Below are 27,602 nucleotides of genomic sequence, written 5' to 3' on the forward strand. Positions count from 1 at the left end.
TGATGCCGTCCTTGTCTTGGATCGCCTTCTGGAGGTTGATGTATCCTCTTCAACGTCAAATGCCTCGACGCCGACACATACCTCTACGTCGACCTCCTTCCCCTCGACGTCGATCATCTGCGCCTCAACGTCGAACACCGAGTAGACCTCGACGGCGAACTGTGGTGTCGCCTCGACGGCGAGCGCCGGTGCCTGGACCCATCAAGAGGTCGATGACTCCTTGACGTTGATGTAGTTCTCGACGTCGACCTCGTCCGAGGTCTCGACGTCAGCCCCCTCGACGTCGAACGTCGACGCCGCTTCGACCCAGAGCTCTGGGTCGAAGGGGAACACACAGTGATCAATCCTCCCGACGCCAATGCCATCAACGGAGATCTGTGCCGTTTCCTGGCCTTCTCTTGACTGGGGAGCCCCCCAGAGGCCACAGCACGGGCAGAGGACTCCGATCCAGTCCTCCAAAGCCCAGACCCACCTTGATCTTGGAGTTTCCTCTGCTCCAGTCCTTGGAGCCGGATTCTCTCTGTCCCTCAGAGTCCTCTTGGAAAAGGACCAACAGATTTCGCAATCCTCCGTGACATGAGATGAAGGTAGACAGAGGATGCGCACTCTGTGGACTTCTGATTTGGCCTTCTTCCTGGCACACTCAGGGCACCTGTCGAATAATGCAGGCATTTTCAACAGGAAAGTGGCAAAAAAAAACAGCAAATGGAAGAAGGAGTAGGCAGACGTCGAGTGAAATACTTTAAAAGTGCCAAAAAAATGAATTAAACCCAAAAAACGGAGAACTCAATGCTCCAGGGTCCAGCTAGCAGGAGCCGGAAAAAAGAACTGAAAGTAAAAGGAGTTTGCTGTGCATCATGGGATACCGAGGGTCTCTGGAGAGTTCCTTAAAGGCACGGTATCCCTTTTCTAGACATATAATGGCAACCTATGGGGCTTGTCTGGCCATACCTTCCTCTCTATCATTCCCAGGATTTGGTGAAGGGGGAAGTTTCTCTGTAGAGGAAACTTGGCACATTGTGTTTAATGTGATATTGGTGACATATCCTTGGTATTTCTAGTTGAAGTACTGGACAGTGTAGCCTTGTAAGTACAGGCTGCATTATTGTCTTTAATTTTATCTTAAGTGTCTATGCAGGACTGCATTGCAGACAGCTTAAGAGATTATTTTTGATTGCTCCAGGGTCCACGCACATGGGCGGGACTATATCAATAGAATATGACTATACACAGAGATCCCCTACTACAGAAATGTTTCATATCCTAATATTCAGTCAATAGCTGTGCAATATTTTGTATTGGTCTATTGAGCTTAGAGCAGCTCAGTATCTGCTAAGACATTATTGAGCCAATATAAGTGCTACACATTTTTTAAATTCAATATTTCTAGTACACTAATCAAAATAAAGCGGCACGTATTTAGCAGTATATTTGTTAGATAGTAATGCTTATGCCACTGTGGCAATATCAGCTTGCTGTCTGACACCACTGTCAATAGCAGAACCCAATTTGGAAGTATACTATTCAATAAATAGTAACATAGTATATCATGGCTACCAGATTGTGGGTTATACCTGGTTACTTCGATTGTTTTTGTGATGAGAAATGGTACAAGCTCTTTTTTCTAATGCAAGTTTTTTTAAGAGTCGTGATTACTGAAGAGTAGTGCTACTGTGAAAAGCAACACTTCAGATTTTGTTCTCACATAGGTAGGCTACTCAGAACACCTTAAGGACAAAGTTACTCACCCTGTAAGCATCTGTTTGCAGCATGTGGAGCTGTACATTTATGTGCTCTGCATACTTTTACCATCTAGTGTTGGGATAGACATTAGCAAACTGTGTTTCTCATCTTTTGAGTCAAGGGATGTGCTGCATCTACTCCCTTAGTGGAGAATGTGCATGGGCACTGGCTCCACATTATGGTGGATCAGCTGAGCCTAGCACGGTGCATTATGCACACTGTCCCATGTTAACTAGCTGCTAATAGGAGAGATCTGTAATCAACATGGCCTTACTGGGAGGAGGGTCGGTGCGAACAAATGCTTATAGACTAGGTAACATTTTCCGTTTGTAGCATTTTTGGTTGTAGATAGACATGCTCTGGATAAACTATGAAATAGTTTTCCCTTAAAGTGGTGGCTAACATGTATCTGATGAAGATGTGTGGCACAAGGTTCTTAGGACTGTCTGGCCAGTGGGTGTGCCTGGATGTTCACAGAATAGTGCTTGATTAACTTGTGTGGGGTGAACCATGTGGCCACTCTACAGAAGTCTGCTAACAGTATATTTTCTAACAAAGCCATGGTTGCCACTTTCCTACGCGTGGAGTGTGCCCTGGGTGGAGCAGATAAGCAGTATTGGCCTTGTGGTAGCAGATTTGGATGTACTTGAGTATCCTTCTTAGTATGCCAGCCGAAGAGATGGGATGGCCTTTGTGTTCTGGTCAGACTTACGAAATGAAATACATAAGAGCGGTCTTGACATCTAGTTTGTGTAAAGCTCTTTCTGCAGCCAAGCTGGGCTGCAGAAAAAAGACTGAGAGCTCTACAGCTTGGTTAAGGTGGAAGGGCGAGACCAACTTGGAGAGACGTTTAAGGTTGCTCTTCTGGTGGATACTTCTAACACAGCAATCCTCACTTTCAGAACAGATACTAAAGCAATTCCGCCGAAGGTGGTGTGTCTGTGGAATGGCACACATCAAAACGTCCTGCAGGACCAAATGGGTGAAATGCCTTTCGGGTCGGACCTGGCTGCAGAGCTGGCCCCATCCACCATCCCCCCATGGGCCTTGAGACCGTTACAGGTGATTAGATGCGCTCCTCAAGTAACTGATTGATTGAGCTTCCTGCCAGGCTCATACCTCAATGTCTTCTCGATGTCGCTTTTTCTGACGGGGTGATGACTGACCCTTATTGTGTGAAGAGTAGGAGCTTAGAGCACACCAGACAGATAATCTAGAACAGAAAATAAAAACTGCATCACCATATATCATGTGCACTGACTCAAAGTAATAAAAACGTGGGAAACAAACATTTTTATTTTCTGGACATCAAATATAGCCATTTAATTCAAACATTCTTGTTCTAGACAAGATATGCAATCTGGTCCCCTCTCTATCGACGCTCTGAATTACCTTTTGGACCATGAACATGAAAGTGCTGCACCACACTCATTGAGATGGACCAATTGAATATAGAATGCAACCTATCCAGTGAAACCAGATTAGTTTCTTCTCAAGACAAAATGGTCCTCCATTGTTGTATAAAGAGTTCACTGCTGAAAATGGGCACAGTGAATAATGAAAATATTGTATCCTATGCTTGACAATGAATGAGCCATAACAGTGTAAATTTCCCAGGATCACCATATGTTAGGCTGGCCCTGAGACTGAAAGAGGTTTTGTACTTAGTAACTAAAAAGGTAGTTTCACATATTAAATGGACTCCCCAAAGAGGAATTTTGCAAAAGACTTGTTGAATATGAAAAGGTCTCTGCAAAAATTCCAAAAATGTATTTCATTCACATGCAGACAGGCTTCATAATAGTAGTACTAGAGCATCTGATTAATTTTGTGCAGTCCACAAGCACCCTCCTGAACTCTGCATGCAGCCCCTGTTGAAAACGGCAAGCATTTATTTACAAGTTAATCGATGTGAAAGAAAGCAAGTAACTAGTATAGCAGACTAAATCAGTGCAAGTTTTTATTTTGTAAGTAATAGTTTCAAATATGATTTTGGATAAGATCATGCTTCGATCCACCCCGACAACGCCAATAGTGAACTTTATGCTCCATGAATGAAAGGCAAATGTTTTCTGAAGCTGAAGAACGAGATACCTTTTGAGATGACCATATCAAAAAATGTTTTTTTTTTTTTTTTAAAAGGGGCACAATCAGGCTCCATGGAGAAAGTACGCTGCGTTTCTCTTTTCTATAAACGCTCTCACTTTGAAGTCAGCCAAAAGCAAAATAAACACCAGGCTCCCTCGAAGATACAGCTTGACATTTGACCTTTGTATTTGAATGCCCAGCAAATATGACGAGTTAAGAACAAGATTTACAGGCCTGTTTATTACGCAAAAAGAACTAGTGGTAGAATATCGTAAACACTGCTTTGGCATGGGGAGTTACGAACTCCAGCTGTGCAACCTAAAGCAAATAAAGTCAGAAAATGGAAAGCCAGAAAACAAGAGTTACAAACCACAAAGTTAATGGCAAGCAACAAACAAAATGCATTCCCAGGTCACCTTCCTGAAACTCCCCAAGATGTCTTTCGCAGACCACACAGCTGTGCTGTCTGGTAGGCTGTGACCTAAAAACTGCAAACCTAAATTGGACATGTGCAACCGATGTGGCAAGTGATCAGATGTTTAAGAAAAGGAAAACAGCCAACTGAGTTGGAAGCAAGAAGACCAGCCTTTGGGAACATATCACACTATGACCGTTTACAACTGATGCATTATCTGCACATAATGTTCTTTATCTGATAGGACTGTTTTACTGCTTGGAAATTGGGATGCTATCTTGATAATACTGATTTGCTATACAGAGTTTATCTTTTATCATAGAAGACAGGTTGGGTCCAGTCAGTTTAGCTAGAGGTGAGGCCGATCTGAGTCTCTAAACCTCTAGGAATGAAGAAGTTTGCAGAGGAAAAAAATAAAACGCAGCCTCTTTCATGAACCTTCTACATTGTGCTGGTGTTGAATTGCAAACACTGTGAATTGAAGTGATCACCTTCTTATGGGTTTTTTGACACAGCAATCTGTCCAGATATGAATAGATGCAAATTGTCTCATCACAAAAATAAGGCACTCTTACAAGAATTGTAAAATGAAGGGAATAGTCATATACTGGAAGAATCAATCTAATATCATAAATGTCAGGATTTTCCTCTCATCTCTTTGTTCAGGGATACACTCAAATTAATGGGGAACATTACTCCGGAAGGACTGAGAGCCCATCTCTCAGTCCTTCCGGAGGCTGAGTTTTTGTTCTTGTATAGTAGATCTTAATGCAGAGGACTATCCACCTCAAGAGAGTCCTCTTTTGCACTGCCTTCTTTTTCTTCCCCCCAGAGAACCCCACAAAAAGCGCATCATCCCCTAGCTCACTGATACTAAAAATATGGCCTGGGGGCAGCATGCAGCCCTACTGACCTTTACCTGCGGCCCCCCTGGCCAACTGCAGCACTGATCTGATGTTTCCTCGACTCAGCACTAAATCTTTTTTTTAAAAGGTTAAGTAAACAGGCAAGTATTTATTTAAAGGTTAACTGATGTTAAAAAAGTTCTAACTAGGGAGTCCTGCAACGCTAAACTTGAGAAACACCTTCAAGACATGTTTCAGTAAAAATGCAAAAAATATGCTAAAGCCTCTTTAAAATTCAAAAAGTGTATTCATTAACTTGCAGAATCGTTTCTCTTTTAATATATCAGATATCAGTGCATTGAGATTTTTTTTTTTAAGTAATAGTTTTCAAACATGAATTTAAAAACAAATTTCCCCGGCCCCTACAATCTGACAATGTCAATAGTGAAATAAGAGGCAAGTAGTCAATTGTTATGTGCACTCTTTGGGTGGTCTGAGTTATTACTATACATGAACAACATTATACTTTATTAAATCAAACAAAGAAAAGGGTTATTACTGCACAAATCCAGATGTCATGTATTTCGAGGTCCTCTTATATAGGATAACTAGGAAAAAGAAGGGAAAGTGAAATAAAACAATTTCCTATGATCACACAATTTGGTAAATTGCGGAAGCCGGGATTAAGCCCACGTTTTCTGGTTTCTCATTGTGGAATTCAGCACCAGATGTATATACTGGAGTTCCCCTACACCACCCTCAGCGCTACCCTCCCTCCCGCTATACCGCCACTGCTATTATTAGTGCGCCCTCGGTCACATCACAGAACAAAAGATTTTGGCCCATGGAAAAATGTTTGCAAGCACCCATGCACTATATGTTCTTTTGTGCAAGTGTTGTAGAATCTCAAAGCCTTTTGGGGTCCTACCGATGGAGTTTATCCTCCTCTACTGAGGGGAGGGAAGAAGCAAAGAACGCGAGAAAGCAATGGATTGCCCAACGTGGGAAGGAGCCATGACTTTTGGTAAAAAGTCAGCTGGAGTCTTCAGCACTAGTTTGTCCAGAAAAAAACATGGTTTAGCGTGGTTCTACCGATAGTGCCTGAAGTTCACTCTCGCAGCGAGCTGTATTGATCGCAATGAAAAAGACAGATGTAAGGGTCATAAGATGAAACAACCAGCTATGCACTGGTTTGAAGTGCTTACATCCGTGAAACGTCAACAACAAGTTAAGGTTTCACTGTGGAATCACAAACGGTTTGGTAGGGAGCAAACTGCATCAACATAGATATTGCCATGTTGCCCACACCATTCTTTACCACATTCCAAAGATACCTTCACCAATGTTTTGAAATTCTACTAAGAAAAAATTGACATTCAGAAAGGTTTTTACAAAAATGAACAAATAACAAAATTCTTTGATAACTCTATAAAGAAACGAAGCCCTGCTTAATACCCTTTTCTGCTCAGAATCTGTCACTTAAGACATTTGGTTAAAAATATACCAGTGAAATACTAAATATATCACTCTCTCCAGACAAGACTGCCATAACACATTGTCACCCCCTGCTCAAGAAGACAACCTGGACAGAGAACCTTTAATAGCTCAGACCCTAACTGAAAATGTTGTCAGCACACTACATTGGAAAATCGATTTAAATAAAATCTTTTCTGCAATTATTAATCATATTTCTGGGTTTAATATAGCACTCTACACATTGGATCAATGAGTGGTATTTGATACTGGTGTCCATGAGACTTCCCATGCCTTCCTCTAGATGGCGGTACTATACTTGGCCGGCTTGTGTCCCTTCTAAAAGGAGGACCCCCTATTGTAAACATTGAATCTTCACAATGCAAAGGGTAAATAAAGTGGCTGAATTCAACTATATCACCTGCTATTTCGAATTTGCCCGCTCATGGTAACCTTTCTAAAGGTTCAAAAAACCTCATCCCAGAACCCGCAACCATTTCTGGTTTTCACCAAACAGCCTAACCGGTTTGTTACATCTACCGACTGCCTGAAGGTTTTTAACCACATTCATTGATAACTATCTGCAGGCTACTCAGAAGTCAACTCTTCTGCATTTCATAGACCTCCCTGAAGGTAGCAGATATCAAATGATTACCTGAGATGTAGCCTCAAAGTTACCTACAGTTTGTATAAAGCAAAGGATGCCTAATTCCTCCCTGAGGAGCCAGCCAGCATGCCTTGAAATGAGAAATGCTGCTTCCCTTACTTTGCAAGAGCCTTTCCCGGAGGATCCATCAGTAGATGCCAACTGGAAGAATCAGTAAGCAGACTGGGCAGTATGTGTCCTAGAAGGCTTAGCGTGAGCTGGTGCATGTCAAGACAGAAGACTGCGTACAGTAGCTCCACTGCCCGTAGCGTGTACTCTTTCCGTGTCTCCTTCAGAAGCTCCTGCAAGATGAGAAAAGACAAGTGGGTTTAATGAAAAGGATAAGTGGCGTGGAGAGCAGCAGCACAAAGGCATATGTTGAGCAGGGTGATAAGAATGAAAAGAGATTTAAAACCCATACCACATCCTCCACAATCATGCTTATCATGAATAGGTGACGACTGGGAATCATCTGAAAGCAATAAAGCATACACAATGGAGGCACTATTCAGCCAATTCGTGCTTTTTCTGCAAAGTCTCAAAAAGCACCACCTCCCCTTTTTTCCAGAGATCCCCCACCCGTGATATCCCAATGACATCCCACTTATCAAAACCCTTCGTACTCCAGAGAGAGCCTAGTTTTTCTGTATCCCACAGTGGGGCTGCCTGTGTAATGGTATTTGTCCATCCCATAATTCTGTGTACTGTATGCCAAACCTGGACTAAATGCTTTGTGGGGCTGGTCAGGTGGAGTTTCGCCGGTTTAGAGTATAGCAGCCGTGTGTGCTTACTCCCGGGCAAGAATATTTATCCATAGTGTACCCTGGGTTATGCTGATGCAGGTATACACAGTGGTTGATGGCCATTATTTGCGCCGCCCAATAATATTTTTTAATATTTGGTAAGCCTATACCCCCGTCATAACAGCCTCTGACCAGTTTTGGGAACGCAATTCTCGGTGGACTGTTACCCCATAGCAAAGTTCTCGGCGCACTTTCTACCCTTCCAACTCCGAGACCAATTCAGGTGAATTATGGAGGGCATACAGAAATTGAGGAAGTGACATCATTAAACAAGCATTTGCAATGCAATAGGCCTCGCATTAGGAAAGTTTGAGCTATTGGTATTGTAAATGGCAAAGTTTTTATTTATGTTTCTTTTTTTTTAAATAGCTAAATTAATAGCTTCGTCATTTACAATGCCAATAGTTATAACTTTCGCAAATGTGATACCTATAGCATTTTCAATGCAATATGTTTTGTATTTACAAACCGCGAGAGGACAAAAAAAAGCTCCGGACCACTGCCTCCTCCTAGGCCTTCAAAAGGGACCTCAAAGTTCTCCTCCTCCAGAGACACCTCCAAAAGTAATTCACGTCCTCGCGCTATTTGTGAGTAAGACTTCCTTTACTACCTCATGTATTTTTGTTGCTCACAATTTTTACTCATGTATTTTGTTTGCTCACGATTGTCACTATTACCTTTACTACCTCATGTATTGTGGTTGCTCACAATTTTTCCTCTTGTGCACTTTTGACTACCTCATGTATTTTTGTTGCTCACAATTTTTACTCAAGTATTTTGTTTGCTCACCATTGTCACTATTACCTTTACTACCTCATGTATTTTGGGTTGCTCATAGTTTTTACTACCTCATGTATTTTGTTTGCTCACAATTGTCACTATTACCTTATGTAAGTAACCTATGTTTTTGCAACCTGTTCTTTTGTAATGTTTCTCATTATGTTTCATTTCTGTTCCTAATGTGAAGCGCTCTGACGCCTTCGGGTAAAGTCCGCGCTATATAAAAATGCATAAATACATAAATAAATAAATACCGCCTTCGGGTAAAGTCCGCGCTATATAAAAATGCATAAATAACTAAATAAATAAATACCGCAAATCACCGCCGTCACTCTGCCGGCCTGCGACCAGGAAGTCAGGCAGGCCGGCGCGACAACAGGAAACAGGAAGTAGGAGGGTGGGAGCCTACCCCGCCTCCCACGGAAGAGCCGCGATTGGACGGAGCCGTGTTTGGAGCACCGGAGCAGGCAGGAGCCTACCCTGCGCCCCGGTGCCGAAGGAGGGAAGAAGAGTCCTGCTGCCGGGCCCTGCAGCTGAGGAGAGCCGCCGCAAGAAGGAAGCCGGTGAGTGGGTTGCTGAGCGGGGGGGGGGGGGGGGGAGGAAGCATGTGCGCGCGCGAGTGCGGGGGGGAAGCATGTGCTCGCGCGAGTGCGGGCGGGCTTTGTATGTATGTGTGCGTGCGTGTGTGTGACTGTGGGGGAGGGGGGTGTGTGTGTGTGAGCGAGTGTCTGTGTGCCTGTATGTGTGTGCTTGCGTGTGCATGCACTCGCCTGTGTGTGCGTGCGTGCATGCAGAGGGGTGGGGGCTGCCTGCCTGCGTCTGTGTGAGCAAGGGCTGTGAGTTACTCTGCGCATGCGCGGGTACTCTGCGCATGCGCGGGTCAGACGCGCGCTCCCGCGGTGAAAACTGCGAAGGAAGACGCTCGTGTCAGATTGGTGTCCACATTCCCAATAACGGGCCACAAAAGGTCTGAAGCAGACACTCTCAATGCTCACGCATTGAGAGTAGGTCTGCTCGACCTAAAAAGTGATGTTCTACCTAGTACTGACAGTGGGAGAGTCTGTCAGTGTTCCACATTGTGTCTCAGTCGTTGTAGAGGAAGCAACAAGTTGGACGCATAATATAATTTGGGATCTTTGGTGATTAACAGACCAAGATATTTAAACCCATCAATGGCTATCGTTATCTCACAATCTTTGGGAATGGGGGTGGGTTTCCACTAAGGACAATAAGGAGAGAGTTCGACCATTTAATTGTGTAACCCGAGTAGGTGGCAAAATTAGTAAAGATGTTTCATACCCTGCACAAGGATCTCCCTGGAGAAGCTAGGTACAGTAGATTGCCATCCGCATAGAGTGAGATACCGTCCTCCCACTCCTCTGTCCAACGTAATCCCCGTATTCTAGGATCAATGCGGATATAGGGGGCAAGTGGCTCTAGCGTTAAAGAGAACAATAAAGGGGACAAGGGGCAGCCCTGTCGGGTCCCTCTATGGAGATGGAAGCTGGCTGATTTTGCATTATTAACTACAACTGTTGCAAGGGGATCCACATATAGGAGACTCACCCAACCAATAAATACTGGTCCAAATCTCTCAAGTAAAGTGAAGAGATACGACCACTCAATAGTATCAAATGCCATGGTGGCGTCCAAGGTCACCACCACAGCACCCTCTCTTATAGTGTTCACCCACCCCATCACCCCATGTAATCTCCGCAAATTTAAGGATTTATTTCTGGAGGGTGCCTGTCGCCCCATATACAACTAAGAGTAATGTTAGGGGGTGGCCCCCGGGCCGCCACCCACCCCCCGGTTTCTGCCCTTCGCTCAATATTTCAACATGCTTATAAACCAGATATGTTCTAATATGGCCAAGTCACTTATCGTTCTCTTCTCAGCCCAGTCCATCAGGGCTGTCAAACCTGCTCGTCCATCAGCTGTGTGCCTCGACCCCTGCAGTTTCTTTTGGTGATGAATCACGTCACCCATCTTGCTGTGCAGACCTAATGTTCAATAAATGTTCCTTCCCTTTCCTAGGGTTGCCGTCTCTTGCTGGCCTCCACCCCTCCAACCAGCCCGCCGCTGCCCTCGGCGTCTCGAAGAACCAGAACCAGGAGCGACCCTCAGCTTCGATCCAGAGTTCGCCGTGAATAACTGAGTATCGGATACCCTTTTCTCTCAGTTGCCTCTTGACTTCCAGACATTTTCTTAGTTTCCTCCGTACTGTTATTGTAAAGTCTGGGTAAAAGGTGACCTCACTTTTTTCGTATTTGATCAGTGGAGCCATGCGGGCAGTCTGTAAGACGGCGTCTATGTCCCTAAAGTTCAACAGGCTCGCCAGTAGGGGCCTGGGTGGGGCTCCCGGTTTAGGCCTGTCCCTGGGAACTCTGTGCGCTTTTTCAACTGTGAAGAATGCAGACAGGGATTTTGGTTTTAAGTAGTCGCTGATGAGGGTCTCAACAAAGAGGTCGGTCGCAGCTCCTTCCGCTTTCTCAGGTACTTCAAGTATCCTGATGTTATTTCTTCGGGCACGGCCTTCTTAGTCGTCCAGTTGTCTCCATTTTTTGGCTGGCCACCTGGAGTTCCTTGATATCCCGCTGCATCTGGGTTGTCTCAACATTTACCTCCGCTGTAAACACCTCTATATTATGGACTTTTTCACTGATGTTGTGCATATCCACCCTCATCAGCGTAACCTCCGCCTTTATGGAGTCCATTCTAGTTTCATGAGCTGTACGAATTACCATTATGGCCTCTGTGATATCTTTTAGCGAAGGATCGCCACTGTCAGGTCTCTGTGCCGTTTCATTCCCTCCCTTACCTAAGGCGTCAGGTTCAGGTCGCTTTTGCATGATGAACTTCTCTAGTTTGGTTTGGAGGGCGCCTTTAGCTCCTTTACCACTCGACATAGTGACCAGCTACAGGGCAATTAGCCACTGGAACTTCTTCCACATTTACACAATTTAGGTCCCCTCCACAGCCTTCGGCTGGGTCAGTGTTTCGTCGTCATCCAGCAATGCAATCAGCCCTATGCTGAGGTATCTCTCAGCCCGCCATGTCTGTGTGCAACACTTTGCCATGAGTAGGAAATGGCCAGGCGTGCCCCTTATGTTCCTCTGCTCTTGCGGATCTTGCGCCCTACACATCACTTAATTGGCGCCTGAGTGGTAATTTGTGGCATCAAATCGTCGCCGCTTAGTCTCCCCACAAACTTCTCAGTGATTCACTGCGAGGGCGCTTACAGGTACACCGCGGCCGCAGCGCTGATCCGTTTGGGGGAGACAAGAGGGGCGCATTCACAACGAGGTGGTCACCGCCAGGCCAGGCGGTCTTTCAAATACTGGGGCCAGCTGGTTTTGTGGCCCCCAGCACGGAGGAGCATCACCGTGTATCACCGGCAATTAGTTCTCAGCCCCTTCGTGTCCCATTGTCAGCACCATCTTGCCTCATGGGAAGCCTCCAGCATTAAAAGCAGTTCAGTAGAGGCTCACCGTGACAACCCTGGTTTCCGCCGCCCGTAATTCCCACCGTCGCTTGGCCTGGCTCGTTTTGACAACCCCAGCGGGCACTCACCAGGGGCTGTGTTGTAGACGCTGTGTTGACCACCAGTGAATCCAGCGACCATTGGCCTCGGGCAGTGCTGTGTACGGGGCTGCCCCTGTCCCTCTATTCTTTCCTGCGATGGAGCAGCTTCCGTCCAGGTCCGAGTTGCGGCATTGCTCCCTTCCCGATCAGCAGCGGGTGAGCCGCCAGAGCATGTTTCGTCCCCACCTGTCAGGCTGTGTATTCCGCAGCATTCCTGTAGTCGGCGAGATCGATTCAACATGTGAGAGCGGGTCGAAGAACAGATTAATTACGGACAGAAGACCAGGGAGACATGGAGCCTCACGGAGTTGCGGCCATTTCACTCGGTGCCAAAGTCTCGCCCCACAATGGAGGCACTATTGACACAATACACACCTTTAAGTGTCAAGAACACTCCTGGCCAGTTGAGGCAGCAGCCTATCGTGGAAAACAGAAGGTGTGGAGATAAAACGGACCATGTGTGCCACTCTGAAGTACATCGGACATTTCTGCCTACCCATGATGAGTCTATGACATGTCCCTATGGATTAATGATAGGACCTAATCTCAATCATTCAAATCTCCAATCCCAGGCTGAGCTTCACAGCAGTACCATTTTATTTCTCTAGTCATAGCCGTCCAAAATGACAAACCAACATATTTAGTTGTCTATGAGGCTCATCCAAACCAACACCAAACAATAGGGAAAATGGACAAAAAAACATTTATGAAATGGGGACCTGGTATGTTTTCTGTGTCCAAATGCACCGCAGAAGAATAACAAAAAGAAAATCATACTTACTCTGTAATCATACTTGTAGCTTGCAGAGCTGTGGATTCACATGTCCTGCCATCTAGTGTTGGGCGCCGATGCTTGCACGTTGTTTGTCTTCAGAGTTGTGTTTTAGTCACTAGGTCTGTTTTGACTCCACCTTTATCCCACAATTTACCAAGACAATGACTCTAACTCAGATTGTTTTCTGCTCAGCGGGTGAGTATTGTAAGTGAGGTGTAGTGTCAAACACAGTAGTATCTACCGCGTAAAGAAAAACATCTATGATGAAGAGATCTGTGATCATCGTGGCTTCTACGGAAGAGGGTATGCACATGTAAATCTACTGCAATACATGCCACAAATAGAAGATTTGAAGCTGTACATACAAATGCTTTGCTTAGGGTAGGATCTTTTGTAAAGAAGTTCCCACCCTAAGCGGTGACGAGCAAGCAGATGATGCAGCTGTCTGAAACTATTTTTTCACCACTCTATGGTCAACGAAAGCTTGTTGTGGTGCTTGAATGCCCAGACAGTAATGTTTAATGAATGTGTGTGGTGTTGAACTGTAACAGCCTTACAATAAAAGAATGTCAAGTTATAGTGGCTCCCTTTTTGCATGAAGGAATATACCCTAGACAGTATATTTTTGCGCTCGGCATTAACGTATTATAGTTGAATGCATTTAACACTCAATATAGCAATGCCTGCCTTGGAGATGGTGTTACCACCCTAAGCTTTGCAAAACCAAACAGTTTAAACATTTTACAGATGGGTTTGGTCCTGTCAATGTAATACATTAGTGGCTTTTTGGATGTCTAATGCCCTTTAGGCCACAGAGTCAGGGTGAAGAAAGAAGATGGGATATTCAACAGTTTAGTTAATGTGAAAGGGGAAACCATTTTAGGTAGGAATTTTTGGTTTGACATAAGATGACCTTATTTCTATGAACCTGAATGAATGTTTTTTCTATAGTTAAAGCCTGTAGCTCACTAATTCGTTGAGATGCAACAAATAATACAAAAGCTACGTTAATGGCATAAAGTGCATGCCAGGAGTCTGGCGAGAGCTACATTAAGGTTCCATTCAGGGACTGAAGGCATTCTTGGAGGGGTAACTTTTTAAAAAGACCTCCATGAAGGCTCTCATAAGAGGAATATTAAAACTAGATGTATGCCACCTTATCCTGCATTTAGGCTGCTAAATGATGTGCTGCACTTGAGGATGTCTATGTGCTGATCAGCTTTGCAGCATAATAGGCATGTGCGGTAAGTTTACGTGCCTCACGTAGCATCTATATACAGTCCACCGAAAGTTTCAGATAACTAATCCCTAAAACCACAGACATCAAATAGCTTGAGTAACTTATCTAAGGTTTGGGTGTCTGAGCTTACCCTGATGTCAAGTCAGAAGATCAGGGCTCAGCAGTAGCTTTTTGTGAGATATACATACATCTCCAGAAGGGTGAGGTACAATGAGTGTCTGGTCCACATAGGTGCCACTAGGAAGAGGATATTGACACTTTTTTCATTCTCCTCATTATATTGGGATCAGGGACGTGGAAGACAAGTGTAACAAATATCCTTGATCAGTTTATAGATAGTGTACAGCCCAATGACTGCGATTGTGGGTATCTAGAGGCCATGTTTTGCCATTTTGTGTTTTACACAGTGGCAAAGAGATCTATGGTGGGTGTTCCACGGATGACTATACTGTCGGAGGACTTGGAAATGAATCTCCCACTTGTAGACTTGTTGGTGCTTACTGCTTGGCAGATTCCCAAAATCGTTGTCCACCTATGGCAGGTCCTCTGCTAATGGCTGAACGTGATAGCGAATCGTAATACCAGATGTCCTGGGCCAGTGCAGATGGCTGGGGAAAGTGAGCAGGTCCACTCCAGAGTTTCTGCATGTATGACACACTGTCCACCTTTATGAGGGCTGTTTTGCTTTAAAGGAGTCTGTTAAACTGATTGAATTAGAAAACTGTAGACTGATTGCCACGAGTTCCAGGTAGTTCATATGGTAACTAGTTTCCGTTGGTCAAAAAGGAAGGTGGTGGAATTGACCAAGGGTCAATCAATCAGAAGTGAGTGTGAGTGTGTGTGTGTGTGTGTGTGTGTGTGTGTGAGTGTGTGTGTGAGTGTGAGTGTGTGTGTGAGTGTGTGTGTGTGAGTGTGTGTGCGTGTGCGTGTGTGTTGATGGGCAGGTCTTAAGGGCCTTCCTGAATTGTGGCAGCGATGGTGATTGTCTGAAATGCAGAGGCAGGGAGTTCCAAGTCTTCGCAGCGAGGTAGGAGAAGGATCTTCCTCAAACCGGGGTCTTGCGGATCCGTGGGAAGATGTCTTGTGGGAGTGTAGAAGGAGAGCCGTGGTTGAGTTATGCAGGTCCAGCGTTGTGACAGCTTTGTATGCATGACCACTATTTGGTGATTATTGACCTGCGCGACGATTTAGATTTGATCCCCAGAGGGAACCTTTGGGAAATCCTCCAGGGAATGGGTACCCTGCCTGACCTTCATTTGTTTTGAGGGGAACTTTGCGAAAGTAAGGCGTCGGGTGAAAGGGGAGTTAACTGATGCCTTTCCTGTTAACCGAGGTGTACGGCAAGGTAATGTTATATATATATATATATAATTAACTGCATTGCCTACCTACTTGATTGTGTGAATGATTCCCCTTCCCTGGCAGAGGTAAAAATGCCAGCACTCCTCTTAGCAGAAGACATGTTGTTGTCTAAAACTAGGAACGGCCTGCAAAATTTGATTAGTAACAATTTTGCTGAGATTTTGACCTTGAAATTAACACCTCTAAAAAAATATGGCTTACTACAAGAAGAGTATGGCGAAAGGGGTCCTCAAGGTAGGTTCAGGGGTATTGAAAAGGATACGGGAGGTTGTCTACCAGAGCATCAGGATAGATGAGACAGGATCTTGAAACCTGCAGATCCTAAAACGTACACCAATTGTGAAAAAACAGCAGGTGCCATACTCAAATTTGCCAAAAAAACAGATTGGTCTGCTGTCCGCCCAGCATTAGAAATCTAGAAGGTGCAAGCAAGGGGGGTGGCACACTCTACGGCTGCTGTAACAATAGCCCCTTAACCAGAGCAGAACAGAACTTCCTCAGACAACTCTTGGGTCTAGGGAAGGGTACACCATTGATCCCCCGTTTAGATTTAGGAATCCATGAGATAGCGACAGTCTAAAAACTAGTCTAAACAATTTGTTGTACTGGATTAGAGTTTGAAGCACTGACTAATTGAGCCACCTTAAGAAGGGCTTGAGAGAAGTCATCTTGGCCAATTTGGTGGGGACAGTTGGTCTTCTAAGGGCACTTATAACGAGATGGCTTGATTTGAGTCTAGGAAAGCTCTGGAGTGATCCTCAGACCATTCAGAGAGGGGGTGCCGTTGCAGTGAAAAAAACTTGGTGGAAGAGACAGCTAGCAGCTTTACAGACCACACTTGCTTGGTAGGGAGCTTGACAAGTGTGTTTCTCCTCCATAAGTCTGTTTGCAAGAGTGACGAGTTACTGGATTTTATACACTAGACTTTGGTGCATGCTACAATTCAGATACAGGCGTGTACCTGTAGCAGCCTTTACAGTGAATTGGAGGTGAATCAGGAATCTTGGCGTTTTCTGCGGGGGCCGGTTCATCTGTCGTCGTATTGTGAGACTCATTAAACTGAGCAGCTTATCAAGGACTGCCTTTCTCTGTGACATCCTTTATAATAGTCGATATAAAATACATGTGACATCCATAGGAACGTGCATATCATTGCATTTTGATTGTCATTTACCTCGGCCCCCGTGACATTCATTGGACTTACAAGTGGAGAATTTAGTTATTTCCTCTTTTGCTTCTCTGAGTAAAATTCGTGTTCATCCGGATTCCATCCAAATCAACATATTGATTTTGCGCCTATCAAGCCATATTACTTTGACCTAAAACCCACATAGGTTTCAGATCACTTGCCCTTGCCCTGACGAAGCTCCCAAGTTTGGGGAGCGAAACGCGTTGGCTGTCTTGTGCACCTTCAAAAAGAAAAAAAATCAATAAAGAAAAACATATTTTTTACATGACTCATTGCTTCTGGAATTTACTTTGATTTTGGTGCTGCCTCCAGGTGTCTTTGAACTTTTCTCTGGAAATCCAGTGGGACCCAACCACAGCAGGTCTCGGAGGTTGTACAGCACAAGAGACTTAAGATCATATGGGAACTTGAAGTTTGAGGTGCTTTCTTGGTTGGTCCGCTGTGGAAAATTGTTTCTCTGCGAATCAGGAATCTGACTGCTGCTCATGCTGTACAACTACTCGTAACAGTAATGTGCACGTGTTTATTATCTTCCTTTATGCAAATCCAAGTTCCAAATGGATTGTCCCTATGTGTAGATCTATTGGTCTATCGACGAGTCATATAGAATATGAAAAAGGGACATCACCTCAATTGTGGTTGTGGCTGTCTCCAAATTCCCGCACTCAGCATGGATAATTAGAAGTAAAGTACTAAAAGTCATATAAAGATAAGCATTGAACAGTTTTATCGGAGCTACAATTGTTTGAAGAATTTCTATACATGGGTTCTTAAATTATATTTATTGTTGCTTTTATCGGTTTCATTATTCTGCTTTAACTGTATCTCCAGTATTGAACCCAACTGCAGCCAAACAGATGTCCACCATCGAAGGGCCTGCTGAACATATGCTGTTGAACATCCTGCCTGGAGCTGGAGCCCCTTAGCTGGGAGTTTCACCATAAAGAGACACTAGTGTTTATTTTCCACACGGCAGTAACTGCAGACTCCATTGCACACCTTTTGTTGACACTAGAAATAATTTTACCTTATTTGACTCGCTCCTCCATCTCCAGTGATGTTGGTAATAACTGCAGAGTATTCCGTATAGCCACATCAACCTTCAGATTCCCCTTATCTGGGGGAGGATCACCTCTTGTCATCTGGGCTGAGGCTCTTTACCAAGCGATATGAACCACAACAGAGCCAGTTGGGACCTAGCTCCTGATGTACATCAGGATTGCCCAATGCCGCTTTGCATCTTTTCGACATGAAGGGTGACAACTCTAGCTTTCACTGGATCTTTGAAGTTTGATATCCGTCCAGGGCTCAGTGTGTCTACCCAATAGCTCTCCCAGCATGATTTTCTGGGGTCAATCGAGCTGCCCTAGTGTGTGGTCAGTTGAACTTTAAGGGTGATGTGAGAGGCGGAGAGTGTGTGCGGAGCTGAAGAGGTGGTTGTAATGCAGGAGGCCTTGGTGAAAGGGGTAGGGGTGCAGTGCTATTGTCCCTAACCTATTTAGGCGGAGAGCAAGGGGTGTGGACTTTAGAGGTCGTACCTCAAAAATGAGCCACCTCTTTTTTGGAAAGTGCGCAGTGTTTGGTCGTTCCTGGGAGCAGGCTTCTGTCAGGATCCTTACAAATTAGGGATGGATAAAGATCTTCTGTTTGACATCAGGCACATCCGAAAGCTTCAGGGTAATCAGGAGCTAAGCACAGGGGCCCAGGCCCTCTGATCTAGCATGCCGGGAACTCCTCTTCCGTGGGCTCTGCCTCAAAAGGCATATGAGCTCTGCTCTCTTTTTGCCGGCTGTAGGCCTGAAGAGTCCAATTCCTTCTATTTGACTCCAAAAAGGTCATCTGGCCCTAAGAGATTTGGCATCCTGTGTGACTCTTGCCTCTGCATTTTATGATTTTCCAGCAGCATTTCCGCTGGTGCCAGATGGTCTTTTTAAACTGAAACGCTTTGCATGCCTAGCAGGTTAACTTGTTATGCTCAGTGGACAAGCACAAGTTGCACACCCTCTGCTGGTCCAACCATAGTAATTTGTAGGGGTGGCCAGAATTTGCGTAATCGCGTTACGCAAATCTCCACGAACACGCAGAAATTTCGCGAACACGCGGAAATTCTTGTTCGCAATGCTTTTTTCCTGTTCGCAATTGTTGTTTGCGTGCTCGGGAAGAAATATCTCGCAAACACACATTTTGGGAACGAGAAAGAGCAAAAAATGTCGCAAAGTTGCGGAACGCAGAATTTTGGGCAATTTAGCGTTCTCCGGCGGAACGAGAAATTACCCAAATTCCGCGAGCGGAACAGAATTTACCTCACATGCTGTTAGACCTGTCTGCCCTCTGGGTAGTCCCTCCTATTTATTTATTTATTTTTGTCCCCTTTTTGCCCCTCAAATCTTTTAATTTTTATGTCCACTGAATTTTTGCGGTGTTAGCTAGGGGTTAGATGCTCTTTGACCCTCGTAGTCCTTTTCCCTGAGGCCTAGGTGCCTCTTCTGACTAGATTTGTAAGACCCACAAAATGGTCGCCATTAACTGCCATGACTGCCACCTCTAGGGAAGGGACCATAGGGTTACACTAAGAAGGTACTAGAACCTTCTGGAGGGTTCTTATAGCCAGGGCTAGCCTATATAAGACCAGTACCAGGGCGGCCATTTTAGGGCTCTGGGCATAGTAAGTGTGAGGTTCTGGGACTGGTCAGGAGTAAGGCGACTTAGTGAGGAGGAGCACGCACAGAGAGGGGAGAGATCGACCTGTGGGAAGGCTGCCCTTTTATGCTGACGTGCCCCCTTATCTTTCTACCGAACCCTGTCTCTATAGTAATCTCACTTGCCCCCAGTGTTTATACCTCTGCCTGCTTCTGAATGCCCAGTAAGGAGTAAGGTGTAGCGGAGCCTGGCGTGGACACCGCCTCAGCGTGCTGACTGACTCTCTCCTGCCGCTAGCCAGGGGACAATTCCTGTCGAGCTGCGAGAACGACCATCCCCCCCCCTCTCTCCACTGAGACGCTGTGTATGGTTTCAGCGTGGACGCTGTAAAGGAAAGCTTACCGCCCCGCTGACTGGATCTGCCTATCCCTCAGAAAGGCTCCGGTGACGAGCAAGGAGGCGTGGAAGCGCCGGAAGAGGTCGGCTGCAGGAAGACCCCAGTGACGCGTGAGGAGGCGTGGGAGCGCCGGAGGAGGTCGGCTGCAGGAAGTCCCCGGTGACATGCGAGGAGGCGTGGGAGCGCCAGAAGAGGATGACTGCAGGCGGAGCCCTGTGGGAGGAGTCGGTGAGGAGGAGTGCACGGAAGTCCGCCCAACGCTGCAGCGGGAGCGGGATGCGCTCGGTGGGACGCCTGCTGATCTGCCAAGAAGCGCCGAGTGCTGCCGAGTGACACGCACGAAAGAACGCCTGCTCTCCTGACAGGAGAGAGAGCAGGGAATCCCCTTCCACAGAGAAAGAAGTACTCGATGGGAAAGGGGGCGATCGGTGACTGGAACACGTGAGCTACAAGGCCAAGTAAGCTGGGAAGGTGGGGGGAGCAGCAGGACAAGCCCGAAGTCTGACAAGAAAGGAGAACTGGGCAGTACTGCACCTAGACTAAACAGAAGCAACTACACAGTACGGCACTGGCTGGTTCCAGGGTTATATAGGCAAAAGGGGTCTGCTGGGGAAAAGAATCATAACAAGCCAGCTGATTCACCTTAGTTGTTAGCAGGGACTCCTCAGGGCAAGGCTGCACATGTGTAAGACTTAGACTCTTCTTTTGTTGAGGGGATTTGACATGACATAAGCCAATGTGATTTAACTTGCCTGTTCTCTTCCAGCCACAGTTGTGTGTAACCATCTTCATCCATAACAGGAGAAAGGGTTCTCTGACCGGTGGGGATATCTAGTAAATTGTTAACCTTGAGTCATTTTGGGAACAGTTCATGCCAGCCTGCTTTTCTTGAAATGAAATACGTGGTGGTATGGTTTAATTGTATGGTAAAAGTCTGAACTCCAGGAGGAGGTATAAAAGCGATTACTGGAGAACTTTACTGTTGCACATAACCTGTTGAAAGATGTAAATGATTACCTGGTCAATGTAGAAAAGAAATGGGATTGTGAAAACGTAATTACATTAAATTGTGGAATAGTTGGAAAACGAAGGAACTAAGAGAACTTTTATAAAACAGCTCGTATTTTTCCAAAATTGGTGTAGTGTCCTTATTTTTGAGTGGATGGATGTTATGCTACTGAAGGGTGTGACGCAAACTTAGCATATGCTCCTTGGAGTTAGGCCTACCCACTTAGTGCCAAGCTACCTTATGTGACTTGGAGGTCCCAGGTCCAACACATGCCTAATAATTTTGCTTTCCACTTAGGGTATAACCGGAAGGGTGTTCTCTCCATAAGCCCCTTCCACTACAGTCATTCTCCAAAAATAACCCCACACCTTGAATGAGCTGCCTCAACAATGTTTCAAGCTGGCTACTCTTGGTTTTTGAAATGTGTCTGGGAAATGTACTTATTTCCTGTATTTCCTATGCTTTAATCATTTGTGAAATCATTAAAATCATAAGCAAAAAAATTGTGATCACATCACAAAGAAGGCAAAAATGAAGGGGAGGATCAATCGGATCCACTACAGACAGAGCAAAAGAAAAAAGATGGGAGCCAGATGGAAGGTAGACGAAGGAGGAGAAACAGTAAAGCATGAGGAGACACAAAGCGCGAGACAGGAAGGCAGAAGGAACAAGCATTTGCAATGCAATAGGTCTCGCATTTACACGACTAAGCTATTGGCATTGTAAATGACTGCCTTTTATTTAGGTTTTAAAAACAAAAATAAAAGGCATTGCTATTTTCAATGTTGATAGTTCAAACTAGCGTAAATGCGAGACCTATTGCATTGCAAATGCTTGTTTTTTATGTAGCTCGCTACAAACGCAAGAGGCCTTTAAAAAACACACTGTGTGAAATAATGACATGGGGGCATTACCATGTAGGTGTCACAGCATAAAAGTGTAGCAATACACATAACAGTGCGTGCTTACTAAAATGCTAATCATGTAAAGCGCTCCAATGCCTTCGAGTCAAGTTTGGTCTATATAAATCTGCAAAAAAAAGCTCGGGTGACGGAGCGCGGAGAGAGCGCGAGACAGTCACTGAACTGCCCGCCGGTGATCTCACCAAAGAAAGGTATGAGCACAAATGCACTCAATATCCAACATTTCCTTAACTTTCAAAGTTTCCGGTTGCAAGTACTCTATTTGCAGTTTTTTATGTATTTATTGTGCACATATTGCCAGCGTTAGCAAAGCTGAAAGAAAATATGTCCTCATTTAGCATGTGGAAATATACACTATTGAATAGAACTGCACAGTTGCCAGTTCTGCTCCTTGTTTAAGATGTATGTGCTGGGACATAGGTGGATTGTTTCAGGTGAGTAGAAGGTGACAGGCGACTAGAATGTCTCAAAGGAAATGCTGCACTTCTGGGCGGAGTCCTCAAGCTCATTTGGAACCCTCTGTAGGGTAAGCAACTGTGCAGCTGCCAGTCCTCTTCTGGGGGCTGCTTTACTGGTGGCTCATCCGGTCCTTGATTTCAGGTCAGGACAGTGGCCCTACCCATCCGTGTGCTAGAGCTGCACACTACAGAAGGGAGTAAGAGGCAGATCCAGGTTGCGTGTGTGTTCTTTAATGAAATGTTCCGTGGGCCCCTTAGGGCCACTCCGCCATCCTTAGGGCCACTCCGCCATCCTTAGGGCCACTCCGCCATCCTTAGACGCAGTTCAAACATTTTTTTCGTTTTACAAACATAAATAAAACACATTGTCATTTACAATGCCAATAGCCTAAACTTGCATAAATGCGAGACCTATTGCATTGCAAGGTAACAGCGGTGCTTCTGACGTTTCATTTGGTCCTTGATGAAGGGACACATGACCCGAAATGCACTGGGCATGGAAGAAGAGAATTTCTGTATACAAAACAAAGCTTAATGCATACATTCTACGATGTGAAATGAACAAACAGATGTATTAATGTATATGCTGAAGTTATAACTTGTTGGTATTTGTATATGTTTCATAAAGCTAGGTGAAACCACCTCATTTGAATACTATTGATTTTGTGAAAAAAGAAAAAAAGATTATCAGCATTTGTTTTTGCAAAAGTGCACATTGGATCGAGTTTATGTACCTAAATGTATGCTTTTGCTGTTTTTCTAGGCATAGTAGACACCATGTCTTCCAATGTAGCATGCAAGGTTTAAAAGGATTATTATTTATAAATAAAGCATTCAGATAAGGAGTGCTCCACTAATGTTCATTTCGTAATATCAGAGAAGGCCTTTTCTTGGAGATGTGGTATGTTCAACCTACTATGACAAAGATCATAAAATCCTCCTCAAATGCCTTCAGCAATAGATGAGGGCAACAGACTACTGAGTACTCTGATTCTACTCCTCTGCCAACGGCTAGCAGATCAAAATTGATCATAAGTTGCCTGCCTAAAAGAGAATCACAAACCAGGTCCACAATGGATTATCTTGGCAGCTACCCTCTAACATCTAGAACCGTCCACAAGCTCAGGTGATCAAACACCATTTCAAATGTATATGTTCTACAATCGGATCCAACTCTGATAAGCCACTGGGACCGACAACATGGATATTTTGAGCATTTAATTAATTCATCAAGAATCTTTACTTCTAGGTGAAGAGGACACGTTTGTGGCTAAATGGTGTGAAAATAGGAATGCCCTACTATTCAAACAGCCAAAAGCATTTGTAACCAGCATTGACAATTCAATAGGTCACACCTTTGATTAAGTTAAAGCCATTTGCTTTCCTAACGGTATTGTAAAGCAAAGCAAATGGCTTTAACGTAATAAACTGCGAGACCAATTGCATTTTCAATGCTTGTTAAAAGCAGATGCAGAGACTGGTCCCTTTTCTGGCTCTCCATTTTTACCCTCAAAGTGAAAAACAAAAACCTTATTTCTGCAACCCGTCACCGACTTTGATGCAACTTCGAAGAGACTCGTTTTACAGTTTTATATAGTGCAAACTTGAAGCGCTTTACATGAGCACCAGTTACATTACACAAGGGCATATTCATTTTTTGAATCACAGGACGTCAGGCTCGAACCGGTTTTCTCAGCTTGAAGCCAGGCTGTCTAGCAGTACGCCACAACAGCGATTAGCTTTTTTAATATTATATACAACAAAGTGATAGTTGTTGCTTATTTATCTTCTGCAGCTTACAACCATTGACAAAGCCAATAGTCCTGGCTTGTTGTAGGTGTAATGTTACTTGTTGTGTTATATATCTGGATGAATGGACAAGCAGCAAAATACGAGTGGGACAGCACACTATGCTAAGCAAAGATTTTTAGCTTAAGTATTTTTAAGCTAAGCCCTTAATTACAATGGCCACGCCCCTATGACTGAACCGCGAGTTTTTTCATTTCACTTAAAGCCTTGCTGGCAAAACATTTATAGAGCGTGTTTTAAGTTCAAAACTACCTCAATTGGTAAACATGGGCAACTGTTTTTAGCATTCTAATTCAGTCATGGGGTTTGCGGGGGGAGGGGAGGGGGGTATGGGGACACTTATCATGATGCCTGGGCCTATTTTCTGTCCCAGTCAGACACTGGCGTCAGCGGTTAGGACGATTTAGGAGTATAAGCCAGTCTTCTCATATCAGATTTGAGGCGGGGTATGCTAAAGATGTACTCGGGTGAAATCACAATTCCAGTGAAATCACTTGTGTGAAATTCAGCATTAAACTCACGCATAATGTTGCAGAATCATTCACTTGACCGCTTGTAAGGCCCTGGGCCTGGACAGACCAGTCACGACATGAGTTAATATTTTTTTCTGTAGTCTCTTTGCTGAAATAAAACTTTTTTCTCAAATCTGGCACGAAGCATAGGAATAGGCTTGGGGCAAAGGTACATTCCCGAGCGTCTTTGCCTAGTTTTTACCCCAATATTTGAAAAGGCTGTAAATTGGTTGTTGCAGGAGCGCATACTGGGGCAGCAGGGGGCTGATTGCCCAGGTCGACAGGCTTCGAATGGCAGCTCTCGTGTTAACATCAGACGCGTCGCTTCCCAGCGGCAGCCGCATTAGGCCCGAGTCTCCCCTTTTCATCTCACGGGCAGCCGCCAGTCCCGATAGCGGGGATCTTTGTGAAAGGCTAAATAAAACAAGTTTTCAACTTTGCTTTTTAAATAATTCACCTGCTTTTCGGAGTCTGTGTTTTTGCTAGGAGCTTGCTCCTCTAGCGCTGGGACACTCCTGCTGGAGTACCTACGCGCTTTATAAGATTCCCTAATATTATTAATTTAGTTAGCATATCAATCTCCTATGACAGACATAAGTTATTACAGGCTGCAGCTGAATGCTGGAAATATGTTCTACATTACACAGTTTGAACAACTGAGGCCCTACTTAGCAACACCAGGCCCCAGCCTGCAAAGGCGGTACACACCCACGTGCAGGCTGACAGATGACACAGAGTAAGACATCAGACAGCAGGGATGTGAAAGGCTTGATCTTCAGACAGAAAACTGTTCCTGAAGATGGACAAATCTTACAGGCTAGTTGTCTCGGACAACAGATATTGCCTACATAGCAGCACCATGCCACAGGCTGAACAGAAGCTTTTTAAGGAGTTGCCAAGCAGAAATCCTTCCGGTGACAGATATTATGAACCAGGCCTAAAAGTTATCCTTCCTGGGGAATATAGACCGCACAGTGAAAAATAACAGATCTATCAGACAGATTATAGGCCATCCAGGCTCATACTTCAGACACAAGAGCTATGCCTCTAGCTTTACAGACCTTACAGGATTAGACCTCAGACAGCAATATTTCCAGTTAGGAGCACTCACAATCTCAGGGCTGTCACTCCTGTCAAGCCAGATTGACTGGCACTTCCCAGCATCCGTTGCGCTGCTCATAGCAGGATTCCATACAGTCACAACCGAGTCATTGAAAGCGCGAGGATATTCCGCTTCCGCGACCCACGTGCACAAGAGGCATACGGGGGCTTCCGTTCGGGTCAAAAAGTAGCTAAAGAAATAGGACATCCACCTCACGCCAGGCGAAGCGCGAATAATGTCATAGCATGTAAACCGAGAGCACTGATCCCTGTAGCGCCTCTACCGCTTCCAAGTGTTGCAAATATTGGTATTAGTATAAGCAAAAAGAATGACACTCAATTTACAGAGTTAGTAAAGATAGACACAGTTATTCTTGGCGGATTCGGACACTTGAAAGCACATCAAGGCAGATGTCAGGAGCGAGCGCTTAAATCACAGATGACACTTTCAATGGCTGTCTCCCACAAGTGAGAAGGGGCACACGGAATAAACAAGACTTGGCAAACAGCATATGCACCCTTGGCGACAGGCTTGTACTTAGAGACTGATCAATAAGTATCAATTGCCCCGGACTAAACCAGTCCAGTACAATGATAAAGGATGAACTGGTCTCAAGAGTGATTTGATATCACTGGGGCGACGGGAGAAGATAACACTGGTTCGTTGTATATATTGTAAAGATAAAAATGCCAGTCAAAAGGAACAAGTCTATTTTATCATAGTGCTGCGATACACGAAGGCGCTTGACATACCTTATTAATAGAAAGTACATGCCAAATTTTGGAAGGTTTGTCCCCGCTCTCTCCCTCCCCCCAGCCCGTTGCACCCCAAGACACCAGACTTACCCGTGGATGTGCTGCCAGTGGTACTCCTCGCTCCACACCCCGGACATGGTGCGGGCCTCGCAGGTCCCCTCCTCGGCCTCCGTACCGGCTCCGGGCCCTGGTGTGAGTGCAGCTCCGATGAAGTAGGACAGGACAGGCTTCTCCCACTCAAGTGTGAACACTCCAGAAACCTGAGCGTCGGGCCCACCGCGTCCACGCGAATCTCAGGGCACATGTGACATTTAGAAGGTTACCACACCGGGGGCACTCACCCACCGGTCCACAGCAAACTGGGGTGCTGCTGCAGCCCCCCTAAGCCCTGCACTTCAGCGCTACGAACTCTGTCAGAGGGAATGGGTGGACGAGAGAAAAGTATCTGGGACGCGCCGTTTTGCGTTTATTAGTCATGCAGCAATTTTAATTGTTGGGGAGCAGTAGTCTATCAGAAGGGGCGGTCACGCCACAAGATTATCACGTGCAAAGATGCCATAAGTCCACTCCCTGCCTCCAGCGCAGCTCCTGCCCCAAGGCCCGGGCAAGCAGCACAACACAACAAGCATTGGCGGCCGCACAAGCATTTGCGGCCGCGAAATGAAATAAATACAAGCAGAAACAAGCGAAGGATAACGACGTGAGCATGCACCTCAGCTGTACGTGAGCAAGTCACGCTGTGCGCGTTTCCATGTGCCGTGAGCATGCACATCGGACGTCTAGGGAGCTCGTCATCACCTTCTGCGTCGCCTGCTGTTGCCGAGCCTGAGCCGCTAACCCTGCACACCTGAGGAGGAAAGACCGGCCTCGAGAGCAGCGGGGGACTCCTGAGTCAGCCCGGTGAGTAGGGGGAGGGGGGGACGTGTAAATACTGTGTTTTTGGTGCATCAGTCTAGCGAGACAGGAGATGGGCACTTCAAGTGTGTGGATGCGCGTGTGTGACTGTGTGTGTGTGCGCGTGAGCCCGTGAGTAGGTGGGGGGGGGGATGAGGA

General features: G+C 45.3%; 1 protein-coding gene across 2 annotated transcripts in view; it reads right to left on the reverse strand.

Moving 5' to 3' along the window:
• Nucleotides 1–27,602, reverse strand: part of MED24 (mediator complex subunit 24) — a 296,784-nt gene that overhangs the window by 21,688 nt on the left and 247,494 nt on the right. For both annotated transcript variants that reach the window (XM_086924369.1, XM_086924368.1), the window contains exons 21-22: nt 7,331–7,512; nt 2,863–2,956 (exon numbers count right to left, since the gene is read on the reverse strand). In XM_086924369.1, the coding sequence (XP_086780495.1) occupies nt 2,863–2,956; nt 7,331–7,512 (276 nt within the window). The remainder of the gene's footprint in view (nt 1–2,862; nt 2,957–7,330; nt 7,513–27,602) is intronic.

The sequence above is a fragment of the Lissotriton vulgaris genome, chromosome 5 (genome assembly GCF_964263255.1).
Source record: "Lissotriton vulgaris chromosome 5, aLisVul1.2, whole genome shotgun sequence".
Taxonomy (NCBI): Eukaryota; Metazoa; Chordata; class Amphibia; order Caudata; family Salamandridae; genus Lissotriton; species Lissotriton vulgaris.